General features: G+C 42.4%; 1 protein-coding gene across 1 annotated transcript in view; it reads right to left on the reverse strand.

The window, feature by feature from the left end:
• zfhx3b (zinc finger homeobox 3b) overlaps positions 1-21,004 on the reverse strand; it is a 232,418-nt gene that overhangs the window by 172,006 nt on the left and 39,408 nt on the right. Inside the window, exon 2 of the mRNA XM_070898222.1 lies at positions 3,418-3,649. Within this exon, the coding sequence (XP_070754323.1) occupies positions 3,418-3,628 (211 nt within the window). The 5' untranslated portion in view covers positions 3,629-3,649. The remainder of the gene's footprint in view (positions 1-3,417; positions 3,650-21,004) is intronic.

The following is a 21,004-nucleotide window of genomic DNA, read 5'->3' on the forward strand; positions in this document are numbered from 1 at the left end:
CTCCTCTTCTCAGTTTTAAATGGGCGGCCCCTTATCCTCAGACTATGTCCCCTAGTTTTAGTTTCCCCTATGAGTAGAAATATCCCCTCTGCATCCACCTTGTCGAGCCCCCTTATTATCTTACAAGTTTCAATAAGATCACCTCTCATTCTTCTGAACTCGAATGCCTTCTGGAAATCCAAATACACCACATCCACTAGTTCCCCCTTATCCACCTTGTTCGTTACATCCTCAAAGAACTCCAGCAAATTTGTCAAACATGATTTCCCTTTCATAAAACCATGCTGACTCTGCTTGATTGAATCATGCCTTTCCAAATATCCCTGAATGATCCCAGGCTCCTGACCAAATGGGATCAGAGGAGCAAATTAATTGACTTGTATGGACATTTATCGTCTCAGCTACAAGATTGCACCTCAGCAATGAATCATATTCATATCCTATGACATGACATTTAGTCATGACTATCAGACTTTATATAGTATCCTACCAGATGTTGATGTAAATGTCAACGTGTTTGAAAGATCTGATACTTCCAATGTTGTCCATTTTTTAAATAATAAAGTAAGATGATATGCATTTCTATAATGCCTTCACATTGAAGTTCTCTGAATACTTCACACAATGATTCACTTTTGAAGTGCAGTGACTTGTTCTGCAAGTTTGTATATATCAGCAATTTTACTGAAATGTCAACTTTTCCAGAATCTCTGAAAACTCTTCCAAGAGCTATTTCCAAGAGGAATAGCAAACTGGCCAGCATTAAATGTCATCATTTGCTCCATTTTCATTATTAATATTGTACTATGACAACAGTAACGCTGATATAAAATATGATCAAAAAACAGTTTCAGGTGGATGTAAATGATCCCATGCCACTATTTGAAGAGGAGTAGGGGAGTTTCCCCAGTGCCCTGGCTAAGATTTATCTCTCAAATAATACCATCAAAGAAACAGAGCAACTGGTCATTTATCTCACTGCTATGTGTGGGTTCTTGTTGTGTGCAAATTGGCTGCCACATTTGCTTGCATTACAACAGTGACTACACTTCAATAAGTGCTTTGGGACATCTTGAGAATATGAAAGGCTCTAAATTAATGTAAGTTCTTTCTTCCCATCTCACAGAAATAGTGCAGGACATTCAACACTCTACCCAGGTTTAAATCTGCCAAAAGGCTCAAAAAACCCATGGCTAGCAATACTAAGGTAGTCTGGTCAATTTTCAGATCTACTATTCATTTTAAAAATATAGCTGTTCCCTAATGGGCAATTGCCTAGTCCTTTTTTATTTCTGGTGAGGTCATCTGCTAAATCCAACTAGTTTATAAAGTTGGATTGCTAAGTGCTGCACTTGGAGTCAAAATTGCCATGTCATAGTTTCCCCACAGAGGGTAATAAATTTTAAAATGTGACTGAATTTCTGCCCAAAGGTCAGATTATATGTACTGCAGTCCTCTTAGCAAGTCAAGTGATGTGCCAAGACCAACATACAGATTTCAATGGGAAAGAAAATTGAGTATGGTGTAAAATGGGCTTCCTATTTACCATCAGCCCATTTTGCACTATTGGCATCGAAAAAATTTCACTCCCAGAGTCAATACTTGTGGTCATTGGCCCCAGAGCTTGACAGGGTAGATGCAGGGAGGATGTTTCCTCTGGCTGAGGAGTCTAGAACCAGGGTTCACAGTCGCAGAATAAGGGGTTGGCCATTTAGGACTGAGATGAGGAGAAACTTTGGAATTCCCTGCCCCAGAGGGCTGTGGATGCTCAGTCCTCGAGTATATTCAAGACAGAGATCGATAGATTTTTGGATATTATGGAAATCATGGGATTATGGGGCTCGTGCAGGAAAGTGGAGTTGAGGTAGAAGATCAGCAATGATCTCACTGAATGCTGCAGCAGGCTCGAGGGGCCGAATGGCCTACTCGTTCTCCTAATTCTTATCTTCTTATAAAGTAACATAAAGACTAAGCTTGCTGAAAGATCAAAGACATTGTTTCAGGAGATAAATGTGAGGCTTTGCTGAGCAGCCGTGACTAAAGATCTGATTGGCCATGCAGCTATTTTGTTTTTCGGATCAATTCACCGTTACTCATCAAAAAACTATGTGATGCAGAATCCTCCTGCTCTTGGATTTTTTGTTATTATTTGCCCTGAGGACATTAAGAGTGAAGCACTTTGTGTGGGACTGGAGTCACAAGTAGGCCAGACTGGGTAAGGGTAGCGGAATTTGTTCCCTGAAGGACATTTGTGATCCAGTTGGGTGTTACAATGATCTGGCAGCTTTCATGATCATTTTTTCCAGTTACAGCCCACAAATGATTAGTTTTATTGAATTCAATTTTACAATTTGCTATGGTGGGATTTGAACTTACAATTTCTATTTTGCTCGTCCAGTACCACAACCTCGGCTACCATCAGGAAATTACCTGCAGGGTCATTTAAATAAAAATTGCAATGTCCACTTACCCAGGCGACTAGACCATTCAATTATTGCCAGCCTTGAGATTTATTATTGTACCAGTCTCGTCTTTACATTTTTGTTCGTATTTTCTCTTTTGCCGACACCCTTTTGAAATGAATGCTGCTCAAATGCAGTCAGTTGAGACAGGCAAGCCATTAATTTTGCCATGAGACCCAATTTCTGCTCCACAAGTCTACAGTCACTTGGTGGCTGCTTCACTAGGTGCGGGGGAGACATGACTATGCCCCATGGTTAAAGTCATGAAGTCATGCAATTATTGGTGGAATTCTTGCTTGCAATTCTTTTTCAAAGCACCTTTGTAGTTAAGCATATTGCATGAGTTAAAAACAAAGTTGCTAGCACTGTCCTTTGCTTTCAACTCTCTGGGATTTCCCTCAACCAAAAAAACTCATTATACATGAGGGACATGGTGATGTTTAACTGGGATCAGAGATTGCTTTACACTATCCTAAGATGACGTGTCTATTTTTCTGCATACAGTGAATATTTAGCTCAACTGTGCCACAATGTGTCACTGCCATTATTATTGCCATTGATGCCAGCAGCAGTAAAAGATACGACAAGCATAATGGAATGACATTCAAGGTCCTTTTGTTTGTCCAGTTAAGTGGGAAATATCAAATAATACAATGTTCATGGCTTTGTAAGTGTAGATTTGTTTTAAAAAGAGGAGACGCTTACATCAAGATTTGTTCCTATTTTTAATGCGCTTTTCATAAAAGAAATAAATCTACCGTACTATTTAAATTGATCTATTCCCTTCAGAATCTACATCAAACATATTCCACTATCTGAAGTATTTTGATGAATTAACTCGTGTCAAGAAACAATTTTCTTAAATGAGTTTATTAACCTCTAGACTTTGGCAGGTCAAGGCAAAAGGATTGTGCTAGCTTTGTGAGATTCATGAGAGAAACCAATGGGTACTTACCAGTCTCAGCAGCAGGACACTTGCGAATGGTGAAGATTTGCCCGAGGTCATCATCGTCCTCTGGCAAACCCTTCTGCAGCCGCTGTAATTTGCGCAGGCTCTCACTGCGTTGGTGTTTCATGGAGCGTACGTGCTGGATCAGGTTAAGTTTCGCCTTGGTAGAGTAGTTACACAGTGAACAATGGTAGTAACATGCCTCAGCCTCCACCATGCTGTCATGTTGCTGCAAGTGCTAAAAAATGGGAGGAAAAAAAAAATCCGCATTTAACACCACTGATATAATACCGCTATTTAATTATGTTTTTACAAATATATTCTCCTTATCTGTGCACAAAAATATTTATCAATACTGGCTATTTCTTTCTTCAGTTTACTCCTGTAAGAGAGACTCTGAGGCGGTAGAGACAACACAAATGATGCAGCTGACCCACCTCTGCCCACGAAGCGCTCCACTCATGCTGGCTGCACTGGCCTGGCTGAACAATGCTGAAATATGTTTCCTATATGTAAGTATAAGCTGGCAATTACTAAAACAAGGAGCCATTCACATGCATTTGCTTATTTTCTCTTTCAGTGACGGTGCATGTCAACCCATAGTTCTGATGCTGAAGCATTTGTTCTTGGCTCCAGCGTCCTTTCATGAAACAGAGGGTTAACCAACGAGGAGTGCTAATAACAGCCACTGAGATTGTTACAAGCCGGAGCTTTCTATTCCCCCAACAGGTGAAGATAATGTGAAGACACATAACTGGATAGTGGAGGGGTGGTTGGTGTCGGTAGAAGAGCAGGCCAGAAACACTGGAAAATCTCATGGCTGGAAGCGAGCTTAGGGGTCATTTCACGAATCTGCTTTGCCAGCCGGCGGTGTGGATCAGGAATTCGGAGGCACACTGCCTGTGATTTTCCAATCATTAATTTTAATGTTCGGAAACCTTCCCCCGTTACTGATAAGGTAACTATTTTTAAATAAGGAAAAGATACCTGCCATTCTTCAGGGCCACCCTCTGTTCTGACAAATCCCCTACATATTTTAGCCAGTGGTTCTGCTACAGGTCCTTGAGTTCCCCAAGAGCGCTAGAATGAATTAGAGCTAGGCCAGTTAGGAGTGAAATCAGGAAGCATTTTTCACAGAAAGAGGAGTGGCAATCTGGAACTCTCTCCCCCAAAATGGTGCGGACACAGAGTCAACTGAAATTTCCAAGACTCAGATTGACAGATTTTTGTTAGGTGAGCATATCATGGGAAATGGAGAAAAGACAGGTAGATGGAGTTGAGGCATGTATCAGCTATGATCTAACTGAATGGCAGAACAGGCTCAAGGGGCTGAATGGTCTACTCCTGTTTCTATGAATCCAATATAGCCCAGATGCTGCATTTACTTGGATTGTAGTTAAGTATCCAGCCACTAACACAGTCAGAATGTTATTTTTTTTTACATCCCTCAATCTCATTGTCATGCAATATCCACTTTGCTTTAGCCCCTAAGTAGTCCTTTTTCTTGTAAATATTGAACATAAGAACATAAGAATTAGGAACAGGAGTAGGCCATCTAGCCCCTCGAGCCTGCTCCGCCATTCAACAAGATCATGGCTGATCTGGCCGTAGACTCAGCTCCACTTACCCGCCCTCTCCCCGTAACCCTTAATTCCCTTATTGGTTAAAAATCTATCTATCTGTGACTTGAATACATTCAATGAGCTAGCCTCAACTGCTTCCTTGGGCAGAGAATTCCACAGATTCACAACCCTCTGGGAGAAGAAATTCCTTCTCAACTCGGTTTTAAATTGGCTCCCCCGTATTTTGAGGCTGTGTCCCCTAGTTCTAGTCTCCCCGACCAGCGGAAACAACCTCTCTGCCTCTATCTTGTCTATCCCCTTCATTATTTTAAATGTTTCGATAAGATCACCCCTCATCCTTCTGAACTCCAACGAGTAAAGACCCAGTCTACTCAATCTATCATCATAAGGTAACCCCCTCATCTCCGGAATTAACCTAGTGAATCGTCTCTGTACCCCCTCCAAAGCTAGTATATCCTTCCTTAAGTAAGGTGACCAAAACTGCACGCAGTACTCCAGGTGCGGCCTCACCAATACCCTATACAGTTGCAGAAGGACCTCCTTGCTTTTGTACTCCATCTCTCTCGCAATGAAGGCCAACATTCCATTCGCCTTCCTGATTACCTGCTGCACCTGCAAACTAACTTTTTGGGATTCATGCACAAGGACCCTCAGGTCCCTCTGCACCGCAGCATGTTGTAATTTCTCCCCATTCAAATAATATTCCCTTTTACTGTTTTTTTTTCCCAAGGTGGATGACCTCACACTTTCCGACATTGTATTCCATCTGCCAATCCTTAGCCCATTCGCTTAACCTATCTAAATCTCTTTGCAGCCTCTCTGTGTCCTCTACACAACCCGCTTTCCCACTAATCTTTGTGTCATCTGCAAATTTTGTTACACTACACTCTGTCCCCTCTTCCAGGTCATCTATGTATATTGTAAACAGTTGTGGTCCCAGCACCGATCCCTGTGGCACACCACTAACCACCGATTTCCAACCTGAAAAGGACCTATTTATCCCGACTCTCTGCTTTCTGTTTGCCAGCCAATTCTCTATCCATGCTAATACATTTCCTCTGACTCCGCGTACCCTTATCTTCTGCAGTAACCTTTTGTATGGCACCTTATCGAATGCCTTTTGAAAATCTAAATACACCACATCCATCGGTACACCTCTATCCACCATGCTCGTGATATCCTCAAAGAATTCCAGTAAATTAGTTAAACATGATTTCTCCTTCATGAATCCATGCTGCGTCTGCTTGATTGCACTATTCCTATCTAGATGTCCCGCTATTTCTTCCTTAATGATAGTTTCAAGCATTTTCCCCACTACAGATGTTAAACTAACCGGCCTATAGTTACCTGCCTTTTGTCTGCCCCCTTTTTTAAACAGAGGCGTTACATTAGCTGCTTTCCAATCCGCTGGTACCTCCCCAGAGTCCAGAGAATTTTGGTAGATTATAACGAATGCATCTGCTATAACTTCCGCCATCTCTTTTAATACCCTGGGGTGCATTTCATCAGGACCATGGGACTTGTCTACCTTGAGTCCCATTAGCCTGTCCAGCACTACCCCCCTAGTGATAGTGATTGTCTCAAGGTCCTCCCTTCTCACATTCCTATGACCAGCAATTTTTGGCATGGTTTTTGTGTCTTCCACTGTGAAGACCGAAACAAAATAATTGTTTAAGGTCTCAGCCATTTCCACATTTCCCATTATTAAATCCCCCTTATCATCTTCTAAGGGACCAATATTTACTTTAGTCATTGTTTTCCATTTTATATATCTGTAAAAGCTTTTACTATCCGTAACTAAAGAACATATTTTAATTTTTCAGCTAGGTCCACTTCTTCACTAACCTTGACACCTGTGTCTGAAGCGAATATTTCTTTCTCCATTTCCCCCTACACACCTGACATTAATTTCCTAAACAATTTAAATTTGTATGCATTGCTTGGCTCTTTCCACAGTTCTTTTATGGACGTGCTTATTTGTACTGCAAGAATGGCCATCATGCTCCACCCTTTGTCTATGATTGGTCCCCTTGGAGGATAAGCCACACCCTGAAGTTTCACAGGAATGTGTAACTGGAACCACCCATCTCAAGATTTCACTGACTTTGCAAATTGTAACTTGATCCACTTTGACTTCCTGAAGTGACAGAGGACAGAGCTCCCCAGAAGACAACAAGGGCCAACCAAAGTGCCTTACCCCAGTCCAAGTGCATGCCTCCCCCAGCCAAAGTGCCTTACACCAGCGCAAGTGCATCCGTTCCTCTCCACACACCCCCATCCCACCATAGATGGGGCAGGCATTGTTAACCGGTTTATTGGGTATGAAATGAATCGTGACAGTGTCATGATTTCTGGATATCATCCACTCCAACAATGTCTCTTGTAGGGGGTTGGAAGAATGTGATCCGTCTCCCCTAAGTTCCCTCTCTCCTCTCCGATCCCCCCCAGCCTCTCTCTCTCCCCCCTCAGTCTCTCTCTCACTCTCGGCCCCACACCCGCCGCTCTCGGCCCCAGTCCCATTGAGATGGGGGTGGGGGGAGAGAGAGGGGAGAGGGCCGGTGCCTGAGCGGGCGAAGAGAGTCAGAGCCTCAGGTCCTGCTTCTCGGCACCACGTGGAGAGAATAATACGGGGCTGGGAGGGGGGCGGAGCTTGACAGGGGTGGGGCGTGACAGACACATGTCTGTCAAAAACGGTGCAGTACCAATAATTGCATTGCGCTTTTACACCTTGAGCTGTCCTTTTGTTGACCTCAACCATCTTCTCTCACTGTATTAAAATGTTCTTGTTTTACCCAAAAAAATCTTTTATTACTATGCCTGGTGTCCAGGTTGGTTTTCTAGCCCCACAATTTTTAACACATACATATTATCTTTTAAGTTTCATTTAGCTACCATACTGACCCCTTTCCAGCCCAGCCCCATTCCCCCCTGTGTAAGCATCATTATAATATGCCTTCCCAGAGTTTTATGGTCTAATGCTACTGCCTACTCTTGACTTTCCCTTTCTTTACCCTTAACCTTATGATGCCATTTTACCAGCTGCTCCCCCACCTCAACGCTTGATATAACGTCCCTATTGTTCGGCAGCATTAGGTCAAGTACAGCTTCATTTCTAGTTCTCCCCGTAACATTTGGATTTATGTAGCAGTCCTTTACCACATCCAGAAAGATCTGATTCTGAGCACTCCCAAACTCCATTCGACATCTCGGTAGTTACGATTCCCCATTATTAATACATTGTCATTGCTGGAAGCTATCCTTACTTCCCTGTGAAATATCTGATCAGATATTTGGTCTGGCAGTTGGCAACAAATTCCCACCAGTAGCTTTCCCTTGTTTCCCTCATTTAACTGTATCCCAAGTGATTCGGTCTCCCCTGAGGCCTCTGTGATCTCATGGCTTTCCCAGACCTTTATGTTATCCGGTATATATCCTCTACTCCCACGCATACATCTATCTCTTCTCAACAGTTTATACCCTTCTAGTGTCATCTCTCGCTTGTCCTCCTTCCTCTACTGCTAGATTTCTAACATTTATGTATACCTCCTCCCATTTACTCACCCTTTCCCCATCCCATCACAGCAGCTGGGGAATTTAAATGCAGATAATTAAATAAAACTGAATTTTAAAAAAGCTAGTATCAGTAATGGTGACCATGAAACTACCGGATTGTCGGAAAAACCCAACTGGTTCACTAATATCCTTTAGGAAAATAAATCTGCGTCCTTACCCGGTCTGGCCTATATGTGATTCCAGACCCACAGCAATGTGGTTGACTCTTAACTGCCCTCTGAAATGACCAATCAATTGTACCAAACCGGTTCATCAAAGGTAGCACTGTGGGAGTACCTTCATCACACGGACTGCAGCGGTTCAAGAAGGTGGCTCACGACCACCTTCTCAAGGGCAATTAGGGATGGGCAATAAATGCCGGCCTTGCCAGCGACACCCATATCCCATGAACGAATATATTTAAAAAACTAAATTATTTATGTTAGTTTTTTTAATTCATTCTTGGGATGCAGGCACTGCTCGCAAGGCTGGCATTTATTGCCCATCTCTACATACAACTGAGTAGCTTGCTAGGCCACTTAGGAGGGCAATTATAAGTCATCCAAGTTGGTGTGGGATTGGAGTCACATAAACGCCAGACTGGGTAAGGACGCCAGCTTCCCTTCCCTAAGGGGTATTAGTGAACCAATTGGGCTTTTACGACGATCTGACAGCTTCATGGTCACTTTTATTGATACCAGCATTTTATTTCCAGATTTTTAGAAAAAAACTGAATTCAAATTCTCAAATTGCCATGGTGGAATTTTAACTCATATTCGCTGCATTACTAGTCCTGTAACATAAGCATGACACTACTTTACCCAATCCCTGTGTTTATTATTATTTACCCTGTAATCCATTTCAATTCAGCATTGCCTTCCTGTACTACACTGTCTCCTATTTAAATATATATGGCTATCTTGTATACCAGTACAAGCCTTTTTTCCCCCATCTTACTAGTTTAAATACCCCTCCATCAGTTTAAATACCTTGTGTGTGTACCTCAGTGTCCCTTCTGTTTACGTGAAGTACATCCAGTCAGTACAGATCTCTCCTTTCCAAGATGACACTCCAGTTCCCTAGAAACGTAAACCTTGCTCACACACCACATTGATGAGTCCTATTCTAGGCTGCCTCACTGCTCCTGCATGTGGCTACGGCCGTTTCCCCTCCTCTAAGCTTGCTCCCTGAAATTATTTTGAAGCACTGCTAGATCCCCAACTTTGATTCCTTCTCGATCTAAGCCACAATATACAGGGAAGACCTGAACTGAAGCCATTGTATTGCAGCTTAGAGTGGAAATTTGCGTGGGATGAGGGGGTTAGGAAAGGCTTCTCCACACGACCATCACAATTTTGGATAATGAGGCAAAGAAGATCAATGGGAGAATGTGGGGAAGAACCCAAGCATGTTTTGAAAGATACTTATTCTGAGATGAAACCAAAAGAAATGGAGAGACAGTTCTCCTATCACCTGCTAATTGCCAACCAACAAAAATCCACTCAAGCTATTTACCCCAAACCACAACTTTTTCTGTACAACACTAATTCAAAGATTCTCCAGTCATGTAATTTGCAAGATGCAAATTCCAATCTAGGACACATGACAGATTTGACTCAAGTCAACCCTTTGAATGCTCAGTTTATTCATATACAATCCCATGGAACTGTATAGACCATACAACACACCACACAAATTAGCAAGAAATTCAATTTGGATTATTAACTGAAAATAAACGCTTTATATTAGTCCACACTGGAAACATCTTTACTAAAATATGAAAGTTTCTGCAGATCACTGCCAAGAAGCTACATTTTAGATTACAGTAACCAAGAAATAAAATAAATATTTTAAATGAAACAGAACACTGTACCACAACGGTCCACACTCTATTTTCGTATCTCAACCTCTGCCAGATTCAATTCAGACATTTTCTAAAATTTAGTGGAACTCCGCATTTCACACTGCAGCTGTATTCAAAATTATAAAGAAAAGGACTGGCATTTATTTACCACCTTATTACCTTTCTCAGAACCTTCACAATGAATTTCTTTCAAATACACAGATTGTTGTTATGTAGACCAACATACAAGGACAGTGAAGGAAACTAGATAGAAAATTAATAAGCATAAGGATATCATTAAATAAGGTCTTTTCAAGGCAATTTCTCGGTCTCTCATTCAGACCTCTATACAGCTACATTTTGACTAACAGCGACAAGCTAATGAACAGTCCATCTCACTAGTTGGAACAATTTACTGGTAATTGGTAAGCTAGGAGTTGAAAAAAAGTGAAAGAGTTACTGTTCTGACAAAGACCAGTTATTTGTAGAAACAATTGTCTTGGGGGAAAAGTCTAAATAATACATAAGAGTATCAGGCTTCCTTGTGGAGGTGAAGAAACATGTTGTTGAGGTTGTGCAGATCAATCAACACATCATTGGTAAACAACACGATTGTGGTTCGCGGCAGAGACCACGCAGAGATTGTTAAGAAATGGAAGATTTGAGAGTTAGCTTTTATCTATTTTGAAGAAAGTAATTTGACATCACTGTGGACCAGACATGGCATTCATAGCCCAAAATTAGACACGCACATTAAAAATTACACTCCTTTAGAACACATGACACTGTCATTAGATTGAAAGATAGTACAGTGAACTTTAGCTCATTCTGTATATTTTCAGAATTACTCACAGCTGGCTAACAAGCCTAAATATTTTGCAATAAGCTTCTCAATATACTGCAAGCTTTAAAGAATTAAGTATTTCAAGGGCAGCACTTAATTTTATTACAACTCTCTTTAAAGGGTTAGTTTAAGAATGTCTGCTTTGATCTTACACATCTATACTCATGTTCATTAGCAATTACCCAGTGCAGCATCTCATAAACATAGCGGTTATAGCTTGCTCAAGCCCAAGACAGGCTTCAGTCACAGTATCCCCTTGAGCTGTATACAATGTTCATACCAGCAGTGAAAAAAACAAACTCAATTTGTTTGATCTATTTGTGGGGAGGGGGGAGGGATGATTTCTTCAAGTCTTCTTTTTCAGCTGGGGTCCAATGTGTAATTGATGTTAGATATGGCTTCAGAAATTACCGTGAAAGATTGTGTAAAGGAGTTCTTTATATCTATTCTGATTGGTTATATATGTAAATGACAAGTCATTTTTCCGGTACAAGGTATGCCATTGCAGGTATGCCATTGATTGGCACACAATCATTGCTGCCTTACTGTATACGTGCTCGGTATGAAAACGATATGCCACAGCAAGAGTGGAACCAAATCGAAGAGAGATATTTTTGTAGGTGGTGAAATGTTCCCATCATTTGATGGCTGGGGGCCATATTGTATATCTGGAGACAAACAAACAGTGGCTCAGGGATACCCTTAAGATATGTGCAGTAAAACACCAAGACTGCCTCATTGTACTATAAATATTAAACAAGTATTTTTGCTACTGCCTAGTCTTACTAATGCATAGTATTCTTTTCTACTTTAACTAGTCAAATCACACTGCTTGAAGATATTTACCACAAGCCATTTTTCTACAACTAATTCACTTCTTCTGTGCACATAAACACACAAGAAATATATTAAAACACAAGAAAGATTAAAATATCATTAACAAACTTGAGGTCATGATGCTTCCTCTCTTCAAACAGACATAATTATTATAGCAGTTCCCACTAAATCCCTAATGCAATAGTAATACATTCTTTCTTTATGATTTCCTTAACTGATGTTGCTTTCTTCCTCCAACATCAAATGCTCATATATAGCTGGATTTAAATCTGCAGTAACAGTTCTCTTGGATGAGGATGCAGACTGATCAATTCACTTTCTCATTTTACAGACACTACCTAACCTGGATTTCAAGCCAATGGATTCTTGAGCTTTGTTTTCTTACTGTGCTTGATGCATTAATAGCACTGGCAAGAGGATATCACACACACTGTGGAACCAAAGTTTAGTGTTGCTCGGTCATTTATACCAGCCAAGAATGCAAATTTGGGCGCTGCTCATCTTATAACTGTTGCGGTGAGATGCCAGGTAAATAGACATTTTTAAAAACCCATTTTTTTTAAATTATTTTTATTTTATCTATGCAGTGCATTTTTGTATCAATACAGCAAAAGCACATTGCTCTGATCTATAGTCTTCTTCATCATATTCATACTGGAATACACATAAAATGCAGAAGACCTTGGGGCTTTTCACATATCTATTGGGATTCGCAGCCCAGCAAAGGTTACTTCTGTATGCTATTCAAGTAAAATTTTAATTCGAAGATAGCAAATGTAATTTGTTTGTACGCGCCCCCCCCTTCACTAATTATAATGTAATCATCAGGGATCAAAATGTATTAAATTAAACTCACTCCGAGTGCTTTCCTTAACCCTCGGAGTACTGACACCTCATTTCTGCGCTCAGCCATTCAGTGCAATAAGGCATCCATTTTTTAAATGTATCCACAGAAGGCCAACCTTCAATTAACTTTAATTTCTGATCTGATTACTTTTATTCTCATTCCTGCTTTAATATTTTTACATTATGAAAACTACCTTCCATCAGTAATGGGTTTGTTGGAATATAAGCAAACTGCTCACGGCAGATTGTCCAAAATTATCAGTTAAAGACAGACGGTTTCTAGATAAAGAAAAAAGACTTGCATTTATAGTGCTCCTTTCACGACTTCAGAATGTCCCAAGCACTTTAGAGCCAATGAAATACGTTTGAAGTATAGTTTCTGTTATAATGTAGGAAATGCGGCAGCCAATTTGCGCACAGCAAGCTCCCACAAACAGCAATGGTATAATGACCAGATAATCTGGGGTTTTTTTTAGGTTGGGCGAGGGATAAATACTGGGCAGGAACTCCTTGCTCTTCTTCAAAATACGGGGCTAGAATTTCCCCAAAGCCCGCCAGCGCCCGATTGCTGATCAAAAAATCGCTAAGGCTGGAAAGATAATCTCCGGCGAAAACTTTCTGAAAAAAATTTTTTTTAATCCACCCAGCGAAAAATATGGGCCTTGCACCCCCAATCTGGGCAGAAAAGTACAATTTTGCCTAGGTTGGGCGGTGCCTAAAGAAAATGGGGGAAAAATTAAAAAATCTATAAAAATTTACACTGAGGCTGCGGGTTGGGCCTAACACCAAAAAAAATTTTTTTTTCAAAACACCTAACTAAAAAATCCCAAAAATATTCCCAAGACATTTTTAAATTAAATCACCCCAACAGGTTTTTAAAATAAATAGTAAAAAAACAATCGCTTATCTTTTTCTTGCAGACCTACTTATCTATCACCCAGCTCCGCTAATCCTCGTGGGCGTTTAAAAATAAAAAAAAAATACTTACCTATGGGTCCCCGCTCAGCCAAAGATCGCGCCAGGGCTATCTGTGGACGTTGCATGCCGACGGTCCGCTCCCCAGCCTCAAGTAGGGAATTTCACGCCGACCCGGTTCTCGCCCAAAACGGCCAATACCGCCGAGAAACCGGGCGGCGATGGAGCGCAAATTCTAGCCCAAGGGATTTAATATGGCCACCTGAGAGGGCAGACATCTCGTCCAAAAGAAGGCACCACTGACAATGCAGAACTGCACTGGAGTGTCAGACTAGATTTCATGCTAAAATCCCTGGAGTAGGACTTGAATCCACACACCTTCTGACTCAGAGACGTGAATGTTACCAATTGAACCACAGCTGACACTAAAGATAAGATTATTTGCCGATTAAAAATGACTGCAGTTGCGTGGTCTTGGAAGTACAGTTTGTTAAAAATAAGTTGTTCACCTTTGGGACCTTGGTTGAATTGATTTGAATTAAGCCAAGACAACAGGGGAAAAAGTTTCTTCTCTTTAAAACCCTTTAATGTTACAGGTGAGGTAAATACTGGCAATGTTGACTCAGTTCCCTGTGGACACAAGTCCACCGTACAAAACTGTGCTCGATGGCACGAAGTCGTAAAAATTTATCCGTTTCACTCTGAAAGGCCACAAAAACAGAAATAGTGATGAATGAAAAGTACACTCTATACACTTCAGTGCTGGTCTTCAGTGTTGGTGGAATTCCCCAGCACTATCTGAGAATTCCCCCAGCCACACCCCCTTAGCATGGGGGAGGTTGGCAATAGATCTGCCCACATCCCACTGGAATTTACCACTCTTCTTTCTATGGGGTAGAATTCCAGCAAAACTTGCTCTGGCAGCAATGAGCAAGATGTGCCCAATACAAAGGTGGAATTTCAAGCCCAATGTGTCGTGGCCAATATTAAAATCAACGATCATCCAATATCTGCCAAATCTCATGTTTTTTTAAATTCGTTCCAGAATGTGAGCGTCACTGGCAAGGCCCTCAAATCCCCTCCAAACCTTCCACCAACCACCTTAAAACTATGCCCCCTCGTAACTGACCCCTCCACCAATGGAAATAGGCCCTTGCTATCCACTATATCCAGGCCCCTCAAAATTTTATATAGCTCAATGAGGTCTCCTCTCAGCCTCCTCTGTTCCAATGAGAACAGACGCAAAGTATTCATGAAGAACCATACCAACATCTTCCACCTCCACACAGATTTATCCTTATGATCTCGAATAGGCCCTACCCTTTATTTAGTTATTCTCTTGCTCTAAATATATTTATAGAACATCTTTGAGTTTTCCTTAATTTTACTTGCCAAGAATTTTTCATGCTCTCTCTTAGCATTCCTAATATCCTTTTTAATTTTACCTCAGAACTTTCTATATTCCTCGAAAGATTCTATGGTATTTAGCAGTCGGTATATGACATAAGCTTCCCTTTTTTTATTTATCCTCCCCTGTAAGTCCCCAGACATCCAGGTCAGGATGGTTTGGAACTTGCAGTTGATGGTGCTCCCACGCGCCTGCTGCTTTTGTCCTTCGAGGAGGTAGAGGTCGTGGGTTTGGGAGATGCTGCTGAAGAAGCTGTGGCGAGTTGCTGCAGTGCATCTTAAAGCACCGATGGTGGCGGCAGTGAATGGTTAAGGTGGTGGATGGTTGCCAATCAAGTGGGCTGCTTTGTCCTGGATCGTGTCGAGCTTCTTGAGTGGTGTTGGAGCTGCACTCATCCAGGCAAGTGGAGAGTATTCCATCACACTACTGACTTGTGCCTTGTAGAAGGTGAAAAGGCTTTGGGGAGTCAGGAGGTGAGACACTTGCTGCAGAATGCCCAGCCTCTAACCTGCTCTCGTTGCCATAGTATTTATGTGGCTGGTCCAGTTAAGTTTCTGGTCAATACTGACCCCCAGGAAGTTGATGATGGGGGATTCGGATATGGTAATGCCAGTGAATATCAAGGAGAGGTGGTTAGAATCTCACTTTTGGAGATGGTCATTACCTGGCTCCTATGTGGTGTGAATGTAACTTGCTACTTATCAGCCTAAGCCTGAATGTCATCTAGGTCTTGCTGCATGCTGGCATGGACTGCAAACCAATGCGTAGAAGGTGGCCAAGGTTAGTGGGAAAATAGAAGATTGGGAAAATTTTAAACGACAGCAAAGAATGACTAAGAAAGGAAAGATAGATTACGAAGGTAAACTTGCGCAAAACATAAAAACGGATAGTAAAAGCTTTTACAGATATATAAAACGGAAAAGAGTGACTAAAGTAAATGTTGGTCCCTTAGAAGATGAGAAGGGGGATTTAATAATGGGAAATGTGGAAATGGCTGAGACCTTAAACAATTATTTTGCTTCTGTCTTCACAGTGGAAGACACAAAAACCATGCCAAAAATTGCTGGTCACAGGAATGTGGAAAGGGAGGACCTTGAGACAATCACTATCACTAGGGGGGTAGTGCTGGACAGGCTAATGGAACTCAAGGTAGACAAGTCCCCTGGTCCTGATGAAATGCATCCCAGGGTATTAAAAGAGATGGCGGAAGTTATAGTAGATGCATTCGTTATAATCTACCAAAATTCTCTGGACTCTGGGGAGGTACCAGTGGATTGGAAAGCAGCTAATGTAACGCCTCTGTTTAAAAATGGGAGCAGACAAAAGGCAGGTAACTAAAGGCCGGTTAGTTTAACATCTGTAGTGGGGAAAATGCTTGAAACTATCATTAAGGAAGAAAAAGCGGGATATCTAGATAGGAATAGTGCAATCAAGCAGACGCAGCATGGATTCATGAAGGAGAAATCATGTTTAACTAATTTACTGGAATTCTTTGAGGATATAACGAGCATGGTGGATAGAGGTGTACCGATGGATGTGGTGTATTTAGATTTTCAAAAGGCATTCAATAAGGTGCCATACAAAAGGTTACTGCAGAAGATAAGGGTACGCGGCGTCAGAGGAAATGTATTAGCATGGATAGAGAATTGGCTGGCGAACAGAAAGCAGAGAGTTGGGATAAATGGGTCCTTTTCGGGTTGGAAATCGGTGGTTAGTGGTGTGCCACAGGGATCGGTGCTGGGACCACAACTGTTTACAATATACATAGATGACCTGGAAGAGGGGACAGAGTTTAGTGTAACAAAATTTGCAGATGACACAAAAATTAGTGGGAAAACGGGTTGTGTAGAGGACACAGAAAGGCTGCAAAGAGATTTAGATAGGTTAAGCGAATGGGCTAAGGTTGGCAGATGGAATACAATGTCGGAAAGTGTGAGGTCATCCAACTTGGGAAAAAAAAAACAGTAAAAGGCAATATTATTTGAATGGGGAGAAATTACAACATGCTGCGGTGCAGAGGGACCTGGGGGTCCTTGTGCATGAATCCCAAAAAGTTAGTTTGCAGGTGCAGCAGGTAATCAGGAAGGCGAATGGAATGTTGGCCTTCATTGCGAGAGGGATGGAGTACAAAAGCAAGGAGGTCCTGCTGCAACTGTATAGGGTATTGGTGAGGCCGTACCTGGAGTACTGCGTGCAGTTTTGGTCACCTTACTTAAGGAAGGATATATTAGCTTTGGAGGGGGTACAGAGACGATTCACGAGGCTGCTTCCGGAGATGAGGGGATAACCTTATGATGATAGATTGAGTAGACTGGGTCTTTACTCTTTGGAGTTCAGAAGGATGAGGGGGGATCTTATAGAAACATTTAAAATAATGAAAGGGATAGACAAGATAGAGGCGGAGAGGTTGTTTCCACTGGTCGGGGAGACTAGAACTAGGGGGCACAACCTCAAAATACGGGGGAGCCAATTTAAAACCGAGTTGAGAAGGAATTTCTTCTCCCAGAGGGTTGTGAATCTGTGGAATTCTCTGCCCAAGGAAGCAGTTGAGGCTAGTTCATTGAATGTATTCAAGCCACAGATAGATTTTTAACCAATAAGGGAATTAAGGGTTACGGGGAGCGGGTGGCTAAGTGGAGCTGAGTCCACGGCCAGATCAGCCATGATCTTGTTGAATGGTGGAGCAGGCTCGAGGGGCTAAATGGCCTACTCCTGTTCCTAATTCTTATGTTCTTATGCTTCATTTTCTGAGGAGTTGTGAATGGAACTGAACATTGTGTAGTCATCAGCGAACATCCCCACCTCTGACCTTATAATGGAGGGATGGTCATTGATGAACCAGCTGAAGATAGTTGGGTCGAGGACACTGCCCTGAGGAACTCCTAAAGTGATGTCCTGGGGCTGGGATGATTGACCTCCAACCACCACAACCATTTTCCTATGTGCTAGGTATGACTCCAGCCATTGGAGGATTTTTCCCCTTCATTCCTATTGACTTCAATATTACTAGGGCTGCTTGATGCCACACTCAGTCAAATGCTGCCTTGATGTCAAGGGCAGTCACTCTCACCTTACCTCTGGAATTCAGCTCTTTTGTCCATGTTTGGACCAAGGCTGTAATGAGGTCTGGAGCCGAGTGGTCCTGGCGGAACCCAAACTGGGCATCAGTGAGCAGGTTATTGGTGAGTAAGTGCTGCTTGATAGCACTGTCGATGACATACGAACATAAGAAATAGGAGCAGGACTAGGCCATTTTTCCCCTCGAGCCTGCTCCACCATTCAATAAGATCATGGCTGATCTGATCTTGGCCCCAAATCCACTTCCCCATCCGCTCCCCATAAACCTTGACTCTCTTATCATTCAAAAATCTGTCTATCTCCAGCTTAAATATATTCAAAGACCCAGCCTCCACATCTCTCTGGGGCAGAGAATTCCAAAGATTCACGACACGCTGAGAGAAGAAATTCCTCCTCAATTCTGTTTGAAATGGACGACACCTTATTCTGAAACTATGCCCCCTCATTCTAGATTGCCCCATGAGCAAACATCCTCTCTGCATCTATCCTGTCAAGCCCTCTAAGAATCTTATATGTTTCAATAAGATCATCTCTCATTCTTCTAAACTCCAATGAGTATAGACGAAACCTTTCTTCATATGACAACCCCTTCATCTCAGGAATCAACCACATGAAGCTTCTCTGAACTGCCTCCAATGCAAGTAAAAATGCAATTCTTTTGTTGCACGAAAGTATGAAATAAGAAGACCAAAACTACGCAGTACTCCAGGTGTGGTCTTACCAACGCCCTGTACAGTTGGAGCAGGACTTCCCTACTTTTATACTCCATCCCCCTTGCAATAAAGGCCAACATTCCATTTGCCTTCCTGATTACTTGCTGTACCTGCATACTAACTTTGTGCTTCATGCACAAGACATGGTCCATCACTTTGCTGATGATTGAGAGTAGACTGATGGGGCGGTAATCGGCCGGATAGGATTTGTCCTGCTTTTTGTGGACAGGACATACCTCGGCAGTTTTCCACATTGTTGGGTAGATGCCAGTGTTGTAGCTATACTGGAACAGCTCGGCTGGAGGCACAACTCGTTCTGGGACACAAGTCTTCAGCACGACAGCCAGGAAGTTGTTGGGGCCCATAAAGCCTTCGCTGTATCCAGTACTCTCAGCCGCTTCGTGATATCACGTGGAGTGAATCGAATTGGCTGAAGACTGGCTTCTGTGATGGTGGGGATCTCAGGAGGAGACTGGGGTGAATCATCCACTTGGCACTTCTGGCTTGGGGTTGGAATAGGAGAAATGCTTACTTAGTGGGTTTCTTGGGAAACACTTGTAGGAACACTAGTTTACCACTGTTGTTTATATTTTATATTATTGACACTTCATCCAAATAGGCAGAACCATAATATTTTGTATTTTAAGGCTTTTTATTAATTATTGAAAAATAACTTGCTGATTGCTTAAGCATGGCACCGCCAACTGTGCAATGTCAATTCCACATTTTGGGCCCAAGTTTCCACATGATTTGCGCCTGATTTTTAGGAGCAATTGGTGGAGAACGGACTATCTTAGAAATCGCAATTATCCACGTTTTTTTTTCTGCAGTTCGAGTCAGTTAGAACAGTTTCACTTTGGAACAGAATTTTTTCTTCAAAAGGGGGCGTGTCCGGCCACTGACGCCTGATTTCAAAGTTTCCACAGTGAAAACGTACTCCAAACTAACTTAGAATGGAGCAAGTGAAGATTTTTGTAGAACTGAAAAAACCTTGTCTACACATTAAAAAATCAGGCGCAGGTTACAAATTAGGCGTCGGGAACGAGGTGGGGGGGAGGGGAGGGGAAGGGAAGTCATTAAATTCTATAATAAATCCTTATTTATACTTGTACAAATAAATCCAACCTGAATAAAAATTTATAAGCAAAGAAAAGATGAAATAAACCATCTTCCTACCTGTGTGAAAGTGCTTCAGCCAGGGAGAATGCTGAAGGAAGCCTCACAAGTTGAGGAAGCCGTTCATTCCCGCGGGGGGGGGGGGGGCGGAGGCAGCCGTTCGTTCTCGTGGGGGGGGGGGGGGGCGGAGGAGGAGGCAGCCGTTCGTTCCCGCGGGGGGGGGGGGGGAGGAGGAAGCCGTTCCCGACGGCGGGCGGGGGGGTGGGGGGGGGGAGGGAAACGGCTACCTCAACTTTCTGAGGCTTCCTGCAGCCTTCTCACTGCTGCAAGAAGCCTCAGTGCTGATGTGCTGATGGCAATGTGCTTTAATTAAAAAATGTTCAAAAATTAAACAGCTACAAAGAACTACAAAAATGGCCAAGTGCCAATGTTACCTTCACACTGCGCGTGTGCGAACACTCCAACGCGCACGCGCAGGGTTGCCGGCAGGAAAAAAACTAATTTAAATGGTACCCGCCCCCTCCCACTTACAAAATCGGCGCCAGTGGTAGGCTCCGCCCCCCGGGCGCCGCACCAAGCAGACATGGAGCTGCAGGGCTCCAGAATCGCGCGTTTCTTTTCCGGCGCCGTTTTCGGCGCGAAAAACAGGCGCCCAGCTCGGAGGGGCGCCCGTTTTTTATCGTGTGGAAACTTGGGGCCATTATGTGGGAGAGTATTATCAGATACAAACTTCAATCTCTCAGTTAAGGGAGGAACCCAAACTGTCTAGATTGGAGGGAGATCATTACCAAGTCATTCTATTTGATAAAAAGGCCATCTGTATTACTTTAATAAGCCTATGTAGAAAAACAATGGGTC

Source organism: Pristiophorus japonicus, chromosome 13 (assembly GCF_044704955.1).
Source record: "Pristiophorus japonicus isolate sPriJap1 chromosome 13, sPriJap1.hap1, whole genome shotgun sequence".
In the NCBI taxonomy this organism is placed as follows: Eukaryota; Metazoa; Chordata; class Chondrichthyes; family Pristiophoridae; genus Pristiophorus; species Pristiophorus japonicus.